At 30.5% G+C, this 23,750-nt stretch overlaps 1 protein-coding gene across 5 annotated transcripts; it reads left to right on the plus strand.

Annotated features, from left to right (window-relative positions):
• Positions 1-47: 47 nt before the first annotated feature.
• On the plus strand, positions 48-22,401 carry LOC121129430 (uncharacterized). Of its 5 annotated transcripts, none has more exons than XM_071893426.1 (19): positions 48-313; positions 7,348-7,453; positions 9,666-9,826; positions 9,885-10,030; positions 10,148-10,461; positions 10,527-10,714; positions 10,769-11,025; positions 11,080-11,380; positions 11,734-12,018; positions 12,407-12,680; positions 12,780-12,991; positions 15,201-15,371; positions 15,432-15,641; positions 16,902-17,117; positions 18,156-18,449; positions 18,668-18,801; positions 20,692-20,947; positions 21,961-22,168; positions 22,229-22,401. In XM_071893426.1, the coding sequence occupies exons 2-19, from the start codon at positions 7,366-7,368 to the stop codon at positions 22,294-22,296; spliced, it is 3,783 nt and encodes a 1,260-aa protein (XP_071749527.1). In that variant the 5' UTR covers positions 48-313; positions 7,348-7,365; the 3' UTR covers positions 22,297-22,401. The 5 variants fall into 5 exon arrangements, with proteins under 5 accessions (XP_071749527.1, XP_071749526.1, XP_071749528.1 ...); XM_071893425.1 differs by having other exon boundaries at positions 214-318; XM_071893427.1 differs by lacking the exon at positions 48-313 and adding an exon at positions 686-904.
• The last annotated feature ends 1,349 nt before the right edge of the window (positions 22,402-23,750 follow it).

The following is a 23,750-nucleotide window of genomic DNA, read 5'->3' on the forward strand; positions in this document are numbered from 1 at the left end:
ATGCCAAGCCTAGTTTAACATTAGCATAAAATGCTTTACCATTTTTCATAATGAATATCAGCCTAGCCTATGTATTAAAATATAATATAAATTCATAGATTGAATAAAGGACTAAAAATTAATTTGAACAATTTGAACTGTTATTTTTATATAATCAATAAAATTAATATTGGTATAAAATGTTTTGATTATTTGTTTTCTTGTGAATAAATCAGAACAACATGGGGGTCGACTTAGAGAAAATATATGTTATACATGCTTATATAAAACAAAACAATCTTGAGGCCGTAGCGGAGCAGCGTCATAGTAGTTGGTGAGGTATAATATCTAAATTTATATTCTTATATATTGTACGTATATATATGTAACAGTTTTTGGGTTTGGCACAGGGCAATCGGCTTTCTACCCTTTCCTTTTATGAATCACAGTAATAAGTTTTTAGAATAAATTGAAGAAATATCTCTTAACTTACACTAAGTACATAATTAATCCATAACCTTGGATAAATGTAATTAAATTTATATAATATATTTCATAATATTTCTTGATATTGTGGAAATTGTTACTAAAATAATCTTTATGTAATACAATGTGAGCATTCTATCTCAATGAATGGGAGGCATTTAATATAAATTAAAAGGTTGAGTGATTATTAGATAATAACAATCATATGTCCGAGTTAAGTGTTGTTATTTTCATTTACCTACAATAGTAATACCTCGGAATTGACTGTCCGTACAGGTCAGATCGTTATCCCGAGTGTGCTATTTTCATTTCAAATCCCCTCCTGATCCTCTCTTCATCTTCATGTTGAAGTGATCTTGCCTCTTTGTGCCTCATTCGCCTGATCTCATCTCCTTTAATTGGAGGATCGTTCATTGCACTATTGCCCCTTCATATCAAGGTATGTGATAGCCGATAGGGACTTTTGACCTCGCGAATAATTGTCTTTATGCACAAGAATACATAAATTATACCAGATCTTCTATGGAATCATCGTATACTTCTACATATTAGAACTATGGGGTTCCATAAAACGACAGAATAATGGACTGAAAGATCCAGTGAGGAACAGAGAGAGTTCTCATCCACCATCCACTGCCCTGTTATTCAAGTTCTTGAGTATTTTTTCCTTAAGTCAACTCTACTTTGTCTCCTACTCTAAGATAACTACTTCATTCATAAGTGTCCTTGATGTATATAACGCAGAAATAACTGATAAGTGTTATTTATAAGATGGAGTTTGTGATGTATGGTCTATAAGACTATATATATAATTATATAACTTGGAAACTTTAAGCCTCATCCCTGATTAGTGATTTCTTTATTACTTGTAAGTCTCTTTTGTGATTGAAAAAAAAGTGGAAGATGATTCTAGACTCTTACGATAGTATGCCGCCTCTCTTTTCTCGATAGTTATGGCTGTAATGCATGTTCTATTCTGCTATTGTATATAAATAATTATTTTATCTTTGATCAAATCATCAAACACTTATATTATTGAACTGAAGAGACTAAGAAACACTAAGAAAAATATAATGGAAAATACAGTGAGGAACAAAGAAGTTATCATCCTCCACCCACAGATCCTTCATTGAGACTTGTGTTCCATTCTCCTAAATTCAACTCCTACTTTAAGTTAACGCTTTCCTTGATAAGAGTAATTTATTGTCCTTAATACCTATAACGCACGAATCACTACTGAATAATATCTACCCAAAATATCAATTCCATTTATAAGTAAGACTATTTTACCATTGGAAAACAAGTGGAAGATTATTTTTAAATCCTCATTTTTCTTCATATTTTGGTCTGCAATGCATTATTCTATTATGTTATTGCATATAAATAGTTAATGGCACTGTCAAGTGATTAGGTGTTTAAAAAAATATAAGTGACTTCTGAGTTTCTGTAGATTTCTATTGAAATGCCTGAATTTTGTTACAATTCCAAAATTATTGCCTCAGGAATTTTCTTCTAAACAGCTAAATTGCTTGTTAGCATATTGGAATATTACTCTTGCGAAGATCTAGGATCTTTACAAAAATAAATAAATGTATGCCATACGAGCTAATTATAAGTGTTTGATTGAAAAAAATAGTTAAAATTTAACAAAACAATAAAACAAATGTTGAGTATGATTTGAACAAATAAAAATAATTACAACACCAATGATAGTCTTCTAAATTTAAATTATCTATTTATGAGTTCTCCGTTATTTTTTATTACTGATTCGTTTGGTTTTATTTTTTTGGAAATAAAAATGCTATCCTGTTATTGAGATTCTTGTAAGGTGAGTAGAGATTTCAAAATCCTTCGTATTTGATTACCCTAGTATTTCTAATATATATATCTAGAGAGAAAAGTCAAAATCACAAGCCAAAAGAAGCTTATTCAAGGCATCATATTCGGTTATGTTAGCAAGATAATATCATTGAGCTCTATTTTAATAATGTTCAAGATAAATGCCAAATTAAGATCTTATTGTTAGTTTATATTTTTCACATGAGCATATTATGTTCAGTATATAGTATCCACTTATTTTTAATATTTTATTAATTTTTTCGCTATAATGATGGTTTTTTACTATAAAAATATACCTAATATTATAACAATGATGTATAACCTTTATCTAAAGAAAATGTATTGAAAAATACTCCTAAATGTAGTCGTTTAAAGTTAAAAGGTAACTAATAGTAGTCTACCGTATTAATAAACGTAGATAGATAGGGGAACAGCCCCCCCAACAAACTACCCCCGGCCTTTAACCCCAACCAACTACCCCGAATCCTTTTTTATTATTGAGAAGTACAGTTAGTGAACGATAGAGGGCCAAAGTAATAAATGAATTTTATGGTTGCTTGGATCGGTTGTTGAGCTATAAAACTTTCAAGTTCGAATCGGAAAGTAATTATGAGTTCTATAAATTATCAAAGTTTTAATACTAAAATAAATAAAAATTTCAATTAAAATAGATACTTAGCCTGATTGTTTAACCATAGGCATGATATATAAGATACAATAAATATTTATAATAATCCCTATTCTAATTTCCTTAATCCCATGACAAAAAGTTGGAAAAACATGGAATTTTAGTATGTTATTAATACTAGGAATTTAGGGATTGATTATATTAAACGAATATACACATGATGTTATAATAAATGTCTGAGAAGGATTTTCGGGTAACTCCATAAATACGGTGAAATAGAGTTATGCATATCCAAAATAAATAGGTTAATTATATCTAATTTTTGATATATGTGTTTCAACATCACAAAAATCAAATAGAATCATCCAAAATCTTCTCAAGTAATATCTACATCAAAATACTGACTCAGATACATATAATTATTATCTCGTATTTGATGAGATATATTAATTAATAATAATACGTATCACTAATATTTACGTCATTAAGTTAAATCAAAGACTCCTTGGTTAAATTAAGAATTACATTTGTATGGCTGTTTAAAAGGTTGAATGTTTGTTCGTATAGTTACTATTCATTGTAATAGGGGATGAAATGCTGGGGGTAGATGGTTCTGGGGTTAGATGGCCTAGGGGGTAAAAGGAGGTAATTGGTCGGGGGAAAAGGACGGGGGATAAGAGCTAATCATTGGAGTATCTACCTTATATTTTTATTTATGCATAGTTATAGTAAATGGATTTGATGACCAAAGTTCATTTCTATGATGCCTATTACGTTCATCCTGTCGTAGTGAATTACTTAATTAGATCTGATCTCCTCCGGTCTCAAAGAGACAACCACTTCCACATAATGAGACCTTCCATTTAATTTCATGATCCTCCAAGGGGCTAATTGTCAGAATATATCGAAAAAGTCAATATCCCGTTCCTCCTACTCCAATAATATATTCCTTATCATAAAATGTCCTGTCTATCCCAAATATATCTCCCATTTACTCGAAAAAGGATAAAATATTATTTTGTAGTTCTGGCAGCACTGATAGTCACAAAAAGTCCGATGTATCAGATGAAACAATTACCCGTACTGTTCGGAGTACACGAACTTTTTGTATTTACTATGGTTATTTTATTGTGATATCATCAAATAAATTCAATTATTTCAATATTCATTACATTATTAATAAGACGTTCCATATTGCATAGTCGTATTACTTTTACATGAAATACAATCCCTAACACTTAACAGTTCTGAGTATACTATTTAATGTTATGTTTTAAAGAGAAGTAACTTTTGAACTCATTTTGACAATGTGCTTACTTTCATGTTGTCTAAATAGAGTTTATTAAATGTGTACTTATCATCAGTTATCACTGCTCATTTCATGCCATAAACGCGTAACAAGCAACAACCTCATTTACTGACAAGGATGAGTGTTTTATCAGTTAAAATACACTGAAAATCCACCTATTTTATATGATAATGTTCAAATATATAGTTGCTCTTTTTAGAAAAAATAGTATAAATATATATTTTGTAGTGGCTTCATATCTTACTGGAAAATGGAAAAATATTTAGTAAAGGTAGGGTATACAATTCCCAACTTAAGTAGATTTCAAAAACAAACAAACAACCCAAAGAAATATTGTTGGCGTTTCTTGACTCAATGACTAATTCAATACAAAAAAACACTGCAAATCTACAAAAACAGTCTTAATTTTTTTATAGCCTTGGGAAAATATATAATATGGATCTCGTAGTAATATTTCCAAAATATATACATATTTCTATGTCTAGCAGATAAATAAATTAAATATGTTTAGTTGTGTAAAAGGTACTGTTTCATTATTAACAATATCTAGGTATGATAATTGTTTTGAACAGGAATAATTGTAAGTATATAGAAATTAGTGGTACAGCAGGGATGTCCGCAAGGAGTGGGCTGGAGGGGCTGTATTCTGCCCCCCAAAAAAAAAACATCCAAATTTCCGAAAAAAATAATTTTTCAAATTGTTTCCCAAGAAATTAAATTTCCTGTGAAGATTTTTATTTAAGTTTAATATTTATTTTTGAAATTTTTATTTATTAAATTTTTCTTTTTAGAACAGTTGTTTATTTTTGAAAATATTTTCACAAAAATTTAATATTTGAATTTTTTAAAATTTAATATTGATTTTTGAATATTTTTATCAATTTTTTTTTTTGAAAAACTGTTGATTTTTGAAAATATTTTTACAAAACATGTAATATTTGAATTTTTTTTTCAAAATTTCATTTTTATAATTTAATTTTTTTTTTCATAAAATTAAATTTTTTGTCAACAGCTGTGGAGTTTTGAAATTTTTTATAAAAAATTTAATATTTGAATTTTTTTTCTTTTAAAATTAGTTTTTGGATTTTTTTTCTTTCAAAATTAGTTTTTCGATTTTTTTCTTTTAAAATTAGTTTTTGGATATTTTTCTGAAAAATTCCACAAACCAAGCCCCCTCTCTAAATATAATACTGTACAGGGGGTTTAACCCTATAGTGTACTGTCAGTCCTTATGTATTCGATCCAGTCCAATTTTATGACCATCCTATCAGTCTTCGGAACCGGTCCTAAAGACTGTCCTGTCCGTTCTTCGTACCATCAGTATTACAACAGATAAAAAAAAAGAAGAAATACATTTTATTGACCAAACTTTATAAGTTTTACGACTGGTATGCAAGACTGAAATGGACCTGACCTATACTCAACTGGACGGGCCTGCAGTTTTCATTTCCTAAATAAGGACTTCTTAGATAAATATGTGTACATATGTGGTTTTTTTTTGTAAGAGCGCGAGGAGAAGGCTGAAGGGAGACATATGCTACACCTGAATTAAGACCCTTTCTAATATCAGCTGCCTGTATTATGATTTTGGAGGGAAAAAATTACATTTAAAATATGTGGCATTAAATAGCATATAAATACATCTGTAGTGTCAGAGGAGGCTGCTCCCATGACCCTCCTGCAAACTTTGCCTAAGCTCCTAGCTAAAATTCACTTTTTGACAAACCTTTGACAATCTTGACAGAAAACCTTTTACTTTGAAAAAAAAAAAAATAAGCTCAATAGATAATAAAAACTATTTTTAAAATGTATGCATCATACTTTCAACTCTAGTTATCTTTGTTGAAAGTGGAAAACAGGGGCTTTTTATTCAGAGGTACATAGCTTGAATACGAATAGATTCTAAAAGTTTTAAAGTATTTTATTGGATAGCTGAAAATATGAACATTTATTTAAAAAAATGAGTCTCTCCAAAAATGATTTATACTGTTGTTAATTTGAGATAAGGGAACGACAATATTTCAAGGATATAACTCATTTTTGAATTGATTTAATAAAAAGTCCAAAAATATTCGTATGCCCAACTACAAGGGATAGAAACAAAGAGAGAGAAAAATAAAAGATATATTATACAATTTGTTATAACATGAAGACTCATGTCTAAAATTGTATATAAATTATTTCAGGCTTCATGGACACAAGAGGACTCATTGCATACCCGTAGTGAGTAAGGGATTCCAAAAAACGAACATTTAAGGGAGTCCTCGGAGCAAATCCTTTTGATCTTTCTTTGTTCCTATCTCTTTTCTTCTTCCCTGTCTTTGTTTCTATCTCTTCTAGCTGGGGTATACGAATAATTATGGACTTTTATTATGAGTTCAATTTAAAAATGAGTTTTTTCCTTGAAATGGACAACGATATAGAGCGGTTTTGGAGAGGCTTTTTAAAAAAAAAATTAAAGTTCATACTTTCAGTTATCAAATGCAATACTTTTAAGCTTTTGAACCTAATTGTCTTGAAGCTGTGAGCCTCTGAACAAAAATCGCCTATTTTCCATTTTAAACAAAGATAACTCGAGTTTAAAGAAGGATGCAGACATTTTAAAAATGGTTTTAAAAAATTTTCACATTCGTCTTTAAAATATATTGAATTAATTTATCTCTATCTTCAACACCGAGGACTTAAAACACCTTTGAACCTTAAAAATAGCCAAAAATAACAACAACAAAAAAATGACCTTTTTCTGATGGCCACAAGGCTATGAGATAAAAAATAAGGCCGTATTTGTTATCAAAGGATCAAATTCTATTAAATAAAGCATATACTTTTTTTGTACAATTTTTGCTGTTGGAACACTTAACAGTGTTATTTATTAATTTCAAATTATTACACAAAATTTTGACTACATACTTTCATTTTTGACAAAAAAATAGTGTCTTACGACAAATTTGACCACAAAGTTCTAGGGATGGGCCTAATTGTAGCAACTTAAAGCCCGTACAGAATTTTTTCTATTCTTTTGAAGTGATTTATGGGACTATAGATTTGTAACTTGAATGGAATTGTTGTACCATTGACTGTAATATTTATTCAATTTTTTTTACAGTTGAAATCTAACTTCAATATGGATTGTTGTAATGGATCATCAGAGAAGAATTCTCCACCAATTCGAGATTCATTACAGTTTTATGTCAATGATAAAAAAATTGAGGGTAAGCCTTTTAGAATGAGATATTTGTATTTTTTTTTGTGAGCTAATTTTAAGTTAATTAATAATCAAATTGTAACTTGATACTCAGAAAGTCACATAAATAACAAATAGAACAATCTACTTTTAAAAAAGGACTAATATTTATTCTATTGTGATGAATGTACATCAGGTAGAGAAAAGATCCCTCCCGGACAGTCAAATCTGGCTAAGAGAAATGTTTGCTTCAAAGCAAAATGAATTTAAAATTCTTATTTGAATTCCACAGTCTTTTTTTATATAATTTATTATTATGAACTTTATTCCTTCTATAGAGTTTACTGAATTATATATAAATAAACATTTTAGTTTATAATTAGTATCTATGAAAATAATACTATCCACTTCTATATTATTAAAAAACCCGACAATTAACGTGGTCACCCTGACAATTTGAAGAGTTTTTGGGAGGAGAGCAGTATAGCTGCCATGACGCTTGATTCAATTAGCAGAGAGCAGCAACAAGATGAAGGTAATTAACACATCTAGCAATGATATAAACAGTAATTTCTCCAATGTCGATCCTCAATTCTTCTCTTAGTCTAACAAGAACTTACCCTTATAACTCCTCACCGTTCCTTTCTATCATTTATGAACAAACAGATTCATTGTAACACTTTATAGTTTATACGTAATATATGTTCTCTCCTCAAGAATGAAAAAATAACGAGAAAAGCTTTAGAAAAGAAGAAAAAATATATATTAATGTATTATTTTTAGTGATAAAAATTGCGTGTATTTTGGACATGTTAAGCAAGAAATACTTTGAAAATCAACATCGTAACCCTCACAATTTGAAGAATGTATTAGAGGATAACATCTTAGCTGACGTGAAGCTTGATCGGCTATAATCGGCTATGATAAGGAAGGGGGGAGAAGGAAATAAACAAGGGCATTGGGAAGATTTACTCGGATGCCAATCCTCAATTATAATCGGAGTCCAAAGAGGCCTTGTGATTATAACTCCACAACAAATCCTCAAGGTTACTCTACATCTTGTATGAACACACACGAATGTTCAATCAGGTTTTTTTTTATATAATTGCATGTAGTAGAAAATGAAGTTAACTAATCAGAAATTAAATAATAATAACAACAACTGAGGAAAAGAAATTCCATTCTTCACATTACCAATTCCAAAGAAGCGGCTCAGTTAAAACATACAAATGATTTACATCTCTACTAATGCGTATGAATTTTAAAAATTAAGAGAAATAATGAATAAGGGATGCTTGCATATACTTTTAGTAAAATATTTGCTCACAAGAATTTCCTTTTGCATAATAAGTAAGGAAGTAAAATCCTACATAGTATTAAAATAATTTATTTGTGTGTGATGTACGTCCTGCTTAGAAAAACAATGATACAATGGAGTTTATTTCAAAAACAGTGACAAATACATACTTTAGACATAAAATAAAAGTTGTTTATAATTTAGAGTTACGTACGTAAAGCTCTGATAAATTCTGATTAGACTAGATTCCTGGGCTCTGGAGGAATGTTTCATTTTTGCTAATAAGTTGATTTTACTGAATATAGGAGAAAGTGTATTAAATACGAATTAAAAAAGAAGGTAAAGGAAGAAGATGAGCGAGTTAATCTTAGTATGTATCGTGAATCTTCACTTATGTTGAAGAAGGAACATGACAAGTTAGCAATGTCAATGACAATAAATAAATCACAAGGTCAAACATTTGAATAAATTGCTTTATATTTACCAAAATCAGTATTTTCACATGGTTAATTATGTATGTTGTGTTTTCAGAGTGTCAAAAAGGGTGCAAATTTGATTATATTTACATCTAATGAACAGAAAACTAGAAAAATGTTGTATACATGGAGGTTTTACTATAGAAATTTACCTATTATTTAATTATAGTAGATTGTTTTAGTTTAACATAAAATTAAAACCTTTTTAATTTTTCAATGGCTATATTTAAGATAAAGTGTTTGTTCCTGTATTATCAAACACAATTTATAATTCTTTTGTTGCCTAAAAAATACAATTTTATGTTTTGGATTTGTGTACTCGAGTGGAGACACGGAAAATTGTTGTTAATTAAACATAATATACAATCGTATTTTTTTTAATTCATGATATAAACTATATTATTGAGATTTACTGATTTTTTTTCAAATTTTTCTTCACAATTGCTTCCATTTTTCTTTCAAAACAGTTCCACCAAGCACAATTTCATCTGTAACAACCTTGGGTCATTATCTAAGAAGAAATCTTCACTTAACTGGAACAAAACTAAGCTGTGAACAAGGAGGATGCGGTTCATGCTCTGTGCTAATGTCTTCGAAAGAATCCAATCAATTTGTTGCCGTGAACTCTGTGAGATAATTAGCTGCATGTTTTTATTATCAGATTGTGTATAAAGTGTTTTTTTTAGTGTTTAATTTCAATTGCTAGTTGTGATGGATTTCGAATAAAAACTGTGGAGGGTATAAATGATCAAGTTGTACCCCAAAGATTAGCAAAGTTTAATGGGTCTCAATGTGGCTTTTGTAGTCCAGGAATGGTCATGGCTATGGAAAGGTTTGTAATATTTTTATTGGTAATTTTAAAAAACTGATAATCTAATGACAAGGTTATAAGTAATGGATTTATTTTCTATTCTACGATTGGATCATTTTTAATTTTTCTAATATTCAGTCTAAGAATCAATGGAAAACCATTTACTAAAAATGATGTTGAAAAACTTTTAGATGGGAATATATGTCGTTGTACTGGATATCGACCTATTCTAGACAGTTTCAAATCCCTTGTTGAAAACAATACAGAAACTATTCCTATTAAGGATATAGAAGACTTTAAACCTTGTCGCCTCAATTGTAAAAAACTCCATTATTCGTTTGATGATGGAGTGCAGTATATGAAACCCAGATCCTTCAAAGAATTATTACATGACCTGGAAAACATTCAAGAGTCAAAGACATACAAGGTTGTGTCCGGTGGAACTGGAGTGGGTATGTAATTTCATAATCACCGTTACTGTGTTGAATATGTTATTAAATTTATTTTTTATTTCCAGGTATTTATCCTAAGGAAGATGCTTATCAAATAATCGTGGATATTAACTCCGTTCCTGAGTTCAAAGAGCATTCCATCAAAAACAATGAGCTTTTTCTTGGATCGGCCATGTCAATACAGACAGTAATTGATGTTATTAAATCCACGTCTTTTGGATTTCGTGATGCTCTTATTATACATTTGGAAAAGGTACAATACCTATTTTGAATGGCTTATATATTTTTTTATCATTTTTACTAATAGGTTGCCTCACATGCCATACGTAATCAAGGAACTATCGGTGGAAACTTGATGTTGAAGTTCTTTCATCAAGATTTTCCATCAGATATTTTTACTTTATTTGAAGCTTTAAAAGCCGAGGTCACTATATCTGGTATTGGTGGAAAACCCAATGTTATTCTGCCTTTGTTTGATTGGATAAAGAAACCTCCATCATTCATGCATAAAAGAGTTATTATACAAATCATTATTGGTAATCTTGAGAGCAATGAGTTGTTTTAGTGAGTATTTATTTGCATTTCAAATCCAATGGTACATTTTTTTTCATCTTTTAGCTCATATAGGGTAGCAAATAGATTTGCTAACGCACACGCTTATATAAATGCTGCCTTTCGTATCAAATTATCAAATGAAAAAAGGATTCAAGATGTACCCAAATTGATTTATGGTGGAGTGTCGAAAAGTTTCTTTTCAGCCGATCAAACATCCCACTTTTTAAATGGGAAATCTATTAAAGATACCGCTACTCTACAAAAAGCTTTTGATATATTAGAGAAAGAAGCGATTCCTGACGATAATCCTGAATTAAGTACACCAGCATATCGTAAATTGTTGACACAAGCGTTTTTATATAAGGTATTTACACCATTATCATAGTCAGGACCAATTTAAGCATGAAGTAAATGTGGGGTATCCCTTTCTTTCCATTTTGAAAGCATGATTTCAAAAAATATATATTTTCACTATTTGGAAAATAAATTATTTATCCTTTCTTATTTTTTCAAATGCCATAAAAAAAATCGATCGGCCTTTCTTAATAAAAATTTTAATAATATTTATTAAATGAAAAGAAAAACGGTTTTTTTTTTGATTTTCAGGATAAAAAAAAGCCTTCTTATAATAAGTTAGGTCCATTTTTAATTTTTATCGAGCTTTCTTTTTTAAATCTTTACCTATAATTTTATATTTTATAATGAAATTTCCATTAGTTTGTTTTATGGTGTCAAAAAGATGAAATCCCTTCACTCTTGAAAAGTGCAGCCTTCCCTCTAGAAAGACCTGACTCGTCCCAAGGCAAACAAACTTATGAAACAGATCCATCATTCTATCCAGTCAATCAATCAGTCCCAAAAGTGGAAGGGAAATCACAATGTTCTGGAGATTTAAAATACACAGATGACGAAATGCCTGGAACAGGGGAATATTATGGGGCTTTTGTTGTTTCTGATTTGGCAAACTGTAAAATTGACAAAGTGGATCCAACCAACGCATTAGTTCGTTTTATTTATTTATTGATTCTATGTATAGAGGTGTGGGAAATATGACCTGAAATGTTTAAAAAAATAATCTATTTGGCAATCTAAAAACAGTACTTTCAGAATTTCCAAAGTTGTAACGATTTTTCTTTAATTCTCGATAAAGAACATTATGTATAAAGTAATTAATGAAAGATGAAAAGTAATAATTAGGATTTGTTGATGAGTTATGAGTGTAAGTCCTTTTTGGATTCCGTATATAATTGAGGATCGACAAAGTTATAATTCCAGCCTTTGTGCTTGATAGATACGGAGGGTTATTTGTGTATTCATAGGTCATATTTTTTACAATTACAATTTTTAGATATATGCTCGACTAAAACAGCCAAAAATTTCTATGAAATAGGCTATGCCTGGTGTAATTGAATATGTGGATCATAAAGATATACCAGGGAAGAACGATTTTTGTAGAAATGAAGAAATTTTTTCATCTGGTTCGATTCATTTTGCTGGTCAACCCATAGGAATGATCGTCGCTGAGTCAAGAAGTACTGCTCTCAAAGCAGCAGGGTCTGTTGAAATAACATACAAAGATCTTAAAAAACCTATTCTAACAATTGAAGATGCATTGAAAGACTCGTCTAAAATTTTTAATTTAGAAGAACTTGTAATTGGAGAAGGTACGAATAAATTATATACATTTAGAACATTGTAAAATATCAATTTTGTGTGCTAATCCATTTCATCCTTATTTTGTATGATAAATGAAATCAATGAAGATGAGGAAAGTGAAGGACCAAATGTACTTCAGGTTGTTGGTCAAATCAAAATGGGATCGCAATATCATTTTCATATGGAAACTCACTCTTGTATTGCTCATCCCAGAGACGACAATCGTTTCGAAGTCATTCTTTCCACTCAATCAAAAAATAAGGTTCATCAGGCAATATCTTCAGCTATGAATCTTCCAAGACATGCAATTGAAATTAAGGTGAAATAATATTAATAATATTTTTCAACAAATTTTTGCCCTAGGATTGAAATGATGTGTTCCTAAAGGGGAATGAGCGTTGTTTACTTATATTTGTCTGTAAACAAAGCTACAGAGAGTGGCGTCATCTTATGGCAAATATTACATCTACCTGAATAATAATATTATTTTAATAAAAATAACATGTACGTATGTTTCTCACATAGAGGACGCTGCCAAAAAACATCTGAGCATGCTCTATTTTGTAAACAACGAGCTACAAACTGTCACGCCACCTTGAATATAATATATATTTTTTAGTTTGCTCATGCTCTATTCCATTTACCTCGAGAATCATTACGTTATATTAACTGTGTATAACCTGAAATTTGTGCTTTTGGGGTTTACAGATAGCAACATTTAATATGTTACCAATTCACATTACGACAAAATATGATTTTTATCATTATTATGAAAAGTTAGTGGTTTATTTGGCTTAGGCTTATTTTTTTATTTTTTTTTTGGTATTTACATGTCATTTTCTCTTATTCTTATACAGAAATAATTAAAATATTTTTGAATCTAAAAACATGTTTTTACACAGAATATTTTATATAGATCTTTCAGGGCAAAAAATGACACTAAAATATGTATATATTTAAAAAAATACTAGTCCAAAAAAAATCGGACTATAAATAGAAAGGGAGGGGGGAAGGGGGATGGAGAGTCGGTTAATTTATGAAAATTAGCAAATCTGATTTGATATATTTTTGGATTGATGTAGCTATGAATAAATTAATTTCCAAGATAGGATTCAGATCAATTATGAGTAAAGGTGTGCAATTTACATGGATAAGCAGTCAGAAACCCACTTTTTATAGTATAACATAATGAATTCTGACTTAATTATCCTATATTTTTTTTTTAAAAGAGACTCTATATATCATTGGAAGTAAATTACTCAATATTAACAATTTGATAAAATATATAAAATGGGGCATGATTAAGAATGATTTATTGGTTTCAGATGATTTTTATTCATCTTTCAATGTTCAGGAGAGAGATGGTATCAAACAATAGTTGCCATTTGATGATAGATTCATTATTGTGGGAAATTGTATTTGATGATACTCCAATTACTTTATCTAAGAAATAATTCTATGCATTTCAGACCTTTTTGAATTATATTTGATCAATCCCCTTATCAGATCAAAATCTACAAATCCAAAGACACATGTCTTCTTTTTGATAGAATCCCTCTGTTAGTTTGGGAAGATTAATGAATTTTACAACTCTGTTATAATTAATTGAAAGGCTGGCTACTTTGGAAATATCTAGGATATATTTTATTCAGATCAAGATAAAGTTCTTTAATTTTAAGTATTAATTTATTGATACAAACATTTTTGGCTGTTGCTTATCGTAGGAAGGATTCTATAAAATAGACGTCTAATAATACACGTCACTGCTAAATAAATGTAGAAAAAATTGACTTCCTTCAAATGATAATGTAAGCAAGATTTTTGTGCCACGCCCATATGTTGAGTGAAGTTATAATATAGCAAGATAAAACTACATAATCATGGCACAACGATAAATCCCAACAACACATTCTGTTCAAATTCATATGAATTGATTTCATGATTTATAATTGAAATCAGGACTAAAATATTGATGGTATAGTAGTTCAACTGTTTTTTCATGGTATAGTGTTGGCTTGGTGCGGGCTTCAGGAACTTGATATTATTTTTTAAGCATATGTCTGACCCCAAATAGAATTTATTTATTACTATTATCTATTTTCCCAAAGATTGTCGTTACTATATAAACTGTAAAGAAGTGATGTGTCGTATTCCTGCATAGCCCCAGTAGTGGTGTGGACCCTGTAATACAAATTAACTATTGATTGATGGAATTTATAAAACTTTTCATAGAGTTATCGTCATAAATATTTCGAATAAACAAAAAGAAAGTAACAGTATTTTTTGGGGTTTGGGCCCAAATTCAAAATTATTTTTCTAGAGTCCTTATAATATGCTCTTGTATCTGAAAATTAAGGCTAAAATTGAAATTGATTGCAACACTCCACCCTTCCTTTTATTATCATAACGAAAAGGTAAAAGTATTAAGGGTACATAATCTTAATCCTATGGCAAAAAATTAATAAAAATAACTGGAAAAGTTGGTGAGCAGAATAATTAATGAAATTGAACTTTGAATTTTATGATAGGTGAATCGGTTAGGAGGTGGATTTGGAGCAAAGATATCCAGGCCGAATTTATTAGGAGCAGCAACAACAATTGCGGCTCATAAATGTCAAAGAAGTGTAAGGGTGGTTCTGGATTTGAAAACCAATATGGAAATGATAGGCAAAAGACTACCTTATTTGGCCAAATACAAAGTAAGTCAAACATTACATAAATGAGTATTGGTTTGATTATTTTCCTAATATATCATTTAGGTAGTGGCTGATAAAAATAGTGGAAAGTTTTTAAGCGTCTTCATGAAGATATATTGTGATGCGGGTGCTGCTTTTAGCGAAATGACTTCTGGAATCGCTGCTTACTTTGCTCAAAATTGCTATAACTCAAGACGATGGAGAATAATACCTTCGGCCGTTTTGACAAATACACCAGTAAATGCATATTGTCGAGCACCTGGGAGTACACAGGTTTGAACTTTTATAGATATAATTAACTAGTGGTAGTACCTGGCATTGACCCAAGTAATTAGGCGTTCTCTAAAAGATAAAATATGCTTTAATAATATAGAAAATAATGCCTCAAGAAATCCTCGGTGTTATTCTCCGTTTATAATGAGTACACTCAGATGTTACTACTCAATACTTACATCAATTCATATGTGTTCTCTCCTCCAGAATGAAAGTATAATAATACGATTTTGAGAAAATTATTTAATATAACGGGATGATTGATGAGTACTTTAGTCTCTAGAGTGCTCACTAACAAAACAAAACAAACAAGTGGTCTCTGTATGCTACATACAAAACGCCTGCAAGAGGGAATTCATTTTTACATACCAGGTTTTATATTTAATTTAAATCCTATAATACACTGAAAATTAGTGTTGGATTGTTCTAAAAAACTAAAAAGACTCCAGTTATATAAGGCCGGTCCTAATCAAATTTGTGAGTCCTAGGAACGCTTCTTATCGGTCTTTTATGGTGATTACAAAAGCTGAAATGACTTAGTTAATAACTATGTCCTTTCAATTGTTCAACATAACTTCTTTCAAAAGATGAAATAGCTGAAGTTTGAAGTAGGAGATGTATGGCTAGAACATTATTATTGTTCTAGCTATCATCCAATATTTTCTTCATTTTTATCTTCTTTAATCTTAGCTATGAGTGGGTCATAGTTATAAAGATAGCTAAGACCGTAAGACTTAGAGAACGAAGTATTGGTCCTTAGGACCGTTGAATGGTAAAAAAGGTTTAAATATAAAAATAAGACTGAAATGGGTGGGGGTGGGGGGATTGATTAGACAATTAAAAATAGGACTGATCCGACATTACTGAAAAGATATATGAATTATGATATATATCAGAGAGTAGTAACAAAAAAAACAGAGTCAGTCTCTTTGTATACATGTACACGTCTGCAATCTTTCATTAATACTACTATATTCCCCCTCCCCTAGATCTAAACCACGTATGTAATATATATCAGGAGCAGTATATATAGTGCACCCTGTATACTTGTTCGATGCTATATGTGCACGTATGTAATATTTCATTAGTACGACTATATTCTTATCTATTAAATATAAAATATGTATGTAATATATATCAGGAAGCACTATATACAGTGCACCTTATGAATGTTTTTCATACATTCGGACATGTATACAAACATACGGATTAACTTTGCTTTGTGAATAAGATTATATTTATTGTATTTATTTTCCATAGGGAGTCGCAATTATAGAAACGGTTATGGATCATCTATCTCATGCTACGGGTATCGATCCTTTACAAATTAGAAGAGCCAACTTTTTGACGATAGGAGATCCATTATTGGATAAAACATATTTAAAAGACTCAAATCCGTTGGACATCATGATTGGAAAGATGCTTGAATCGTCTAATTATACAGGTCGCAAAAAAGAAATTGAAAACTTTAATAAGGTACCTTACTTTATTCATTTTTTAACTTAAAAAAGTTTAAACGTTTTTCCAGCTTAAGTAACACTAGTTGGAGTACCCAGCATTGCTCTGAGTTATTAGGTGTCGACGAACAGACAAGAAGACTCAGACAGTTTTCTTTCATTGTATGCAAGGTTAGTGGAAATACAAGGTTATACCATAACGCGTGTACGACTCATATCTGACTTCCACCACGCTTTTTAATAGTGATGTTATAGAATATGATTGGTTGCGTGTTTTGTCAAAATCTACCTGTCTTATCCAGCAGTGGGTACTATACATCAAATTGAAAATTCTAGCAATACTAACGTCATAGTATATGTATGATTGGTGGCGTGTTTTGTGAAAATCTGTGTGTCTTGCACAGTAGTCGGTACGATACATTAAATTGAAAATTCTAGCAAGCCCGATTACATGATGTTCTAACTTTGTATCTCCATTAACCTTGATATATACTTCCCTTTTCTTTTTTTAATATGAATTGCTGAGTTGTAGCTACATACTGGCATTGATACGATGTTATTTCCTGCAATTAAATCAAATAGTCCAACAGTTTTAAAGTATATAGTGCACATTCAAAAGTAAGACTTCCACACACATACAAATTTTGCTTTATTATATCTTGGTTTGATAAACATATTTTATCCCCTTTTCTTTTTTAATATAACGCGCTGCGCTTTAGCTTCACACGTTTTTTTCTCAAATTGTTATTTCTTAGATCAAGTAATCACGAAGATATTTTGCACACATTTAAAAGTGAGGGCTCCATAGACGGAAAAACTTTTCTATATTAATATAGATTTTCCAGAGCATTAATGAGCGCCGCTCAAGTTTTTATGAGTGATATTTCACTTTCTATGTAAAATTACTCTTTTGCCTTAAAAATTTGCCGGAAATCTTCAAAAAAATGAGCTCATCAAAGCGGAAAAAGTGTAAATAATTAGAGCGAACTCGTGATATCTTGAGTGGCACTAATGTTTTGATATTTTGTCTGTTCTTTCATTTATCCAATACATTTAGGCAAACAAATGGGTAAAAAAAGGAATTTCTTTCAATCCGACCAAATACTCTTATGACTACAGTCCAGATGCCCGATTTGATGCTTATATAGCAGTTTATTCTACGGATGGATCCGTTCTTGTGACTGTAGGAGGGATTGAGATGGGTCAAGGGTTAAACACTAAAGTGATTCAAGTTATTGCAAAAGAACTAAATATCCCTGTAAATAAAATAAAAATCACAACGTCGTCATCCCTTTCTTCGCCGGAAAATTCTACCACTGGAGGATCCTTTGGATCAGAGTCATGTGCGGCTGTGAGTATGTCATTTAATGCATGATCGTAATCACGGGGAGAAAGGGGAGCATCAATATTTTTCAGTATTTATTGGTTTATCAAGGGTGTCATGCATAGTCACACCAACTAGACCCCTCGATAAAATAAACAAATAAAGCTCCCCAATAACAAAACTGTGATTACGGCACTGTAAGGATACGAGTATTAATATATGTTTAATTTCTTCTTACCATAAAGGCTGCATTAAATGCTTGTCGTAAACTGATGGAGAGAATGAAGCCGGTTAAGGATGAAATGGAGAACCCATCAGATTGGGAAGAACTGGTAAAGAGATGTTTTGCAAAAAATATCGATCTTACTGTTAGACACATGTAAGTAAACAATGGTTCATTCGCTCGTAGGGAAGATAATATACAAAAAGTAAGAGGTTTTGTGAAAAAGCCACAGGGGGGATGATACTCCCCCACCCCTTCGACTAAAATTTCCCTGCCAAATTTGTCGAAAAGACAACGCTTCTCAAAAAAAAAGAATGGGTGAGAGGCAAATTGTCGTAACTCAAATATTTAGTTTATATAATTAAGCTTAGTAACTCCATTCCTTCATTATTAATGATAGTATTTTTAAAATAAAAGGGATCTGAGAAATTCATGTAAAGAGTCTGAATTTCTCTGTTTTTAAGTATTAACTTCTAGGATAACATAAAGGTAACAAAGCTAATACTAATATTATAATTTATTTTCTTTGTTACAATTTGAAATTAAGAATATTCATTGCTTTTATTTTATTTTCCTGAAATTAGTATTTTCTAAAAAATTGTCAAATTTATATTTCCCCACGAAAAAAATCTTAGAAACAGCTCTGTGTTGCATTTTAATATCAATATTTTATATCAAAAACTATCTTCATTGTGAATGGGAAAATATGGCATGAACAAACTAAAATATTCATCAAAATCCGCCAAGTGGAGCAAATGTACTAAGTTGCTGTAAAAAACAAATGTGAAAACTAACTATTAATGCAGGGGCGTCCACAGGTGGTGGCCTGGAGTGGCTGTGACTTTTCATGCAAAATTGAAGAATTTTTGCTTTTTACTAAAAATTTAAAATTCCATTTTTCAAATTTTTTCCCAAAAAATTTAATTTTTTTTGAACAGCTGGGGATTTTTGATTTTTAAAAAAAAATTAATATTTGAATCTAGACTTTTAAATTTTTGAAAAAAAAAATAATTTCTTTGAAATAACTATGAATTTTTAAAAATTTTATCCCAAAATTTAATATTTGAAATTTTTTCCCAAAAAAATTTAATTTTATATGAAAAGCTATGTATTTTTGAATTTTTTTTCCTAAAAAATTAATATTTGAAATTTAATTGCTAAATTTCTAGTAAATAAATATAGGCTTAAAAAAAGCTTATTGCAAAATTTAATAATTGATATTTTTTGTGAAAAGATGTGGATTTTTGAATTTTTTTTCAAAAAAATTAATATTTGAAAATTAATTTTTAAATTTAAAAAAAAAAAATAATTTTTGGTAAGCAACTATGGATTTTTAACTTTTTCTTTAAAAATTTAATATTTAAAATTTTTTGTAGAAAGCCCAATTTTTTAATTGAATTTTATTCCGAAATTTTTTAATTTTTGTATGTTTTTATCAAAAAAATGCAAAAATTAAGCCCTTTTCCAATATAATCCTGCAGACGTCCTTGTAATAAACATAATACACGTAAGATGGCGCTACTATCTTCGGATATGTAAACAAACTATCAGAAAGTAAACAACGCTCCTACCCAATTTTCCTAACAATCTATTGTTAGGAATAAATTCAGATTTAATTATCCGATTTGGACAAATCAAACCAATTTAGAATTCTTGTATGACACCCAATCTGATGCTTGATCCCCCTTCCCCCAAATGTATAGCAAGGTCATTGGTATTATAAAATAACATATAAAATACACGCTGCATTGAAGTCCTATGATTTATATAAATTAATTAACAAATCAAAATCCTTTGTATTATCCTTTTTTAGTTTATAATACGTAGAATTAGCTGCTACAAATAATAAAAGAATTGACGTATGAAAATGAATGAAAACAACTGAATGAAAAATACACTGTATACTATATTTCAAAAAGCTCTACGTGCATCCCAAATATCCGCTTAAAAACGGATTTTGAGTTATAGCAAATTCAATCAACCTCTTTTACGTATCTTTTAAATAGTGTTGAATAAAAAAAAACTGTATTTGCTCCTTAATTTCAGGGGTAACCCCACTAATGACAAAATAAAGTCTTATAACATTTGGTCATTGGCTGTGTCAGAAGTGAAAGTTGATATACTAACTGGTGAAACTTGTATATTAAGAGCGGATCTTGCGCAAGATACGGGTACATCTCTTAACCCAGATATTGATGTCGGACAAATCGAAGGAGGTTTTATTATGAGTTCAGGGTTTTTTACGTCTGAAGAAATTAAACATCATCCTGTAACAGGAAAGATAATGACAAATTCTACTTGGGTATGTTAAAATATAGGACTTGAGAGAAAGAGTGGACACTAATATCTTAAGAGGAATCATCTCTTTTTTCTCATTTCTGATTGGATGAAAATTGTTTGTCATAGATTGTTTCCAATTTGAAGGATTCTTGATATACAAAATTCAATTCCTTCACCAATTTGAAAAAAAATATTATTCTAAACGAGAGAACATATAGCTTATAGGTATAATGTAATCACAAGTGTGTGATGGACAGAGAGTAAAATGGATGGGTTGCTCGGTAGTTATAAGTTTAAGTCCTTCTTGGACTCTGAGTAATTCCAGCTTATGCCCATTAAAATATGAGCACTTAGGGTCTAATTCAATAATAAATAAAGTTTTATAGATTGACATTAATTTATATTACGATATATTAAAGTATAAACAATTAGTTACAAATAAAACAAAACTTTTATCTGCAGACACGAATGTTCAGTCAGGATTTGAATACAATTGAATCTTTTAGGTAAGGATATCCACCACTCAGGAATTAAATACTAATGACAACTGTTAAGGAAAATAAAATTCCTTCCTTTCGCCCCTTTCAGTCTTTTTTTTTTCTAATCAATCCAATCTCTTTCTCAATTCAACAGTCGTAGGGCCAATTTGTCGGTCCTACGGTCCTAGATAGGACTGAAAAACAGAATAATGGATTGCTAAATCATGTAATATATGTCCAGATAGACGCAAAATTAATTCAATATCTTTTTATAAATCGATGGCTTTACTATAAATGATGATTTACCATCGCATCTGTCGAAAAAAAAATTCAATAACAGATATGTACATAGTAATAAAAGACCCATAAAAATCGTTTTTAGTACATATAAAATAATCAGAACTGAACTCCAGTCTTTCATACATTTTATTTTCAGTTTATACCGAATTTTTAATGTCCATTCTTTCCCCAGAGTCCTGTATCTTAAAATATAAGCAATTCCGTGTTGGACTCATTTAGCGTGTTTTTTTTCTCCCTTTCTTTTTTTGTACGGTAGAATTACAAGCCTCCTTTAAGTAAAGATATTCCTCAAGATTTGCGAACTTCATTTTATAATGGCAAACGACATGATTTGGGTGTTTTTGGATCCAAGGCCACGGGTGAGCCCTCTGTTCTGTTGGGATGTAGTATTCTTGCTGCCATTCGATACGCCATTCAATCTTTTAGATCCATGACATTGGATAAGCATGATTGGATTGTGTTAAGTATGTAACTATTCGTTTGTCAAGTGTTATGATTTGAATATTTATTTTCTTCTTTTTTAGACGCGCCTGCAACTCCAGAAAATATTGTAACTACTTCACAAATGGCATCCCAGTATTTCATCCTATAAGAAGCTTATCTGACTTCCACCTCAAAATAATTATTTATATGATGAGTATTCATATACATTAAGGATGATATTTTTTTTTTTGAGAATCTGTGTAATAAAATATAATTTTTGGGTTTTATTTATAAAACATATTTTTATAGTGATAGAATAAATTGGAAAAATAGCCAGCATTTGAAAGAGAAACAATAAATATATCTTTCTATATAAAATCCTTGAATGTATTTTCAGTTTCGCTCTTCAGAGTACGTTTGATCCGTCGTGAATTTGACAAGTGAATACTTGGGTACAATTTTGTTAATCTCGTCAAATTAATATTGCTAATTTTGTTCAATAAACCCTTGAAATAGCAATATATATATATATATGTTTTAAACTAAGGAAACAAATATTGCCGTCTTTTTTGCTCTAAAAATATCAATTAAATTTTTTTTTTTTTTTAAATTAATAAAACATTTTTTTTTATATTATTAAGAACTAGTGGTGGTATGCGGCATTCTTGGAGTTGTTAGGAAAAACTTTGGTTTCATAATTTAGAACATACCTCCCCAAAAATCACGTGGGGATGAAACAATTGCAATAATGAATCATGCCAAGAAAATGTTTTATTTGCTTCTAGGTCTTTGAAAAATTGGAGATGGCTTCACACTTGCTCTTTAATGGCGAGATGCTGGAACAAAAGAAAGCATGTCCAAGAAAATTTACGTTGGAGTCGCCGAATAATGATTTCCACCCCGAACTTATGGAGTCGCTCAAAAAGGGATTAAATATGGGCTTCGTTTATTGACTCGTCCGGACTGGCGATGAGAAGGTGGTCCTTATAATAATAAACGAAGGGGAATCCGTAGAGAATCTTATCCATGAATCGTTCGAACGTTTGTGCAAATGGCATTTGGATGTACTCATACAATACAAAGGGTGTAATTACCACTGTTTGTGGAATGTCGGAAGGTGGATAGTAATTTGATGAAAAGCCTATATTGCTACCAAAGAGTTGTGATGTCAATTCCTGGATGTTTGGAATTGGATTCCAATCCATTACCGACTTTGTATTTCGAGTTCTGTAATCACCACAAGGACAAACTCCTCCATTTTTTTTTTTTTTGAACGACGTGTAGAGCAGAGGAACAGCAACTTGAGCTGTGACGGATTATGCCTTCCCGTAGTAAATAGTCGAGTTCATTTTTAATTATGTTGAAGCGCTTGGGTGTCAGACGGTGAGCTTTGGTGTAGGTAGGTCGTCCAGTGGTGTATGGAGGCAGCATGTCTGAAGGTTTTCCGTCACATGATTCCCCTCTAGAAAGCAACTATTTGAGTGAGCCGTGAGGTTTGGTTAGGATCTCTTCAGTATAGCTTCCTTCAGTTTCTCATAGGGTTGGTCTGATTTCGTTACATCAGCAATGACATCAGAGACTTGGGATGTCGGTGGATAGGAGTACAGTGGCCTGGACGAATTT

Source organism: Lepeophtheirus salmonis, chromosome 14 (genome assembly GCF_016086655.4).
Source record: "Lepeophtheirus salmonis chromosome 14, UVic_Lsal_1.4, whole genome shotgun sequence".
Classification (NCBI taxonomy): Eukaryota; Metazoa; Arthropoda; class Copepoda; order Siphonostomatoida; family Caligidae; genus Lepeophtheirus; species Lepeophtheirus salmonis.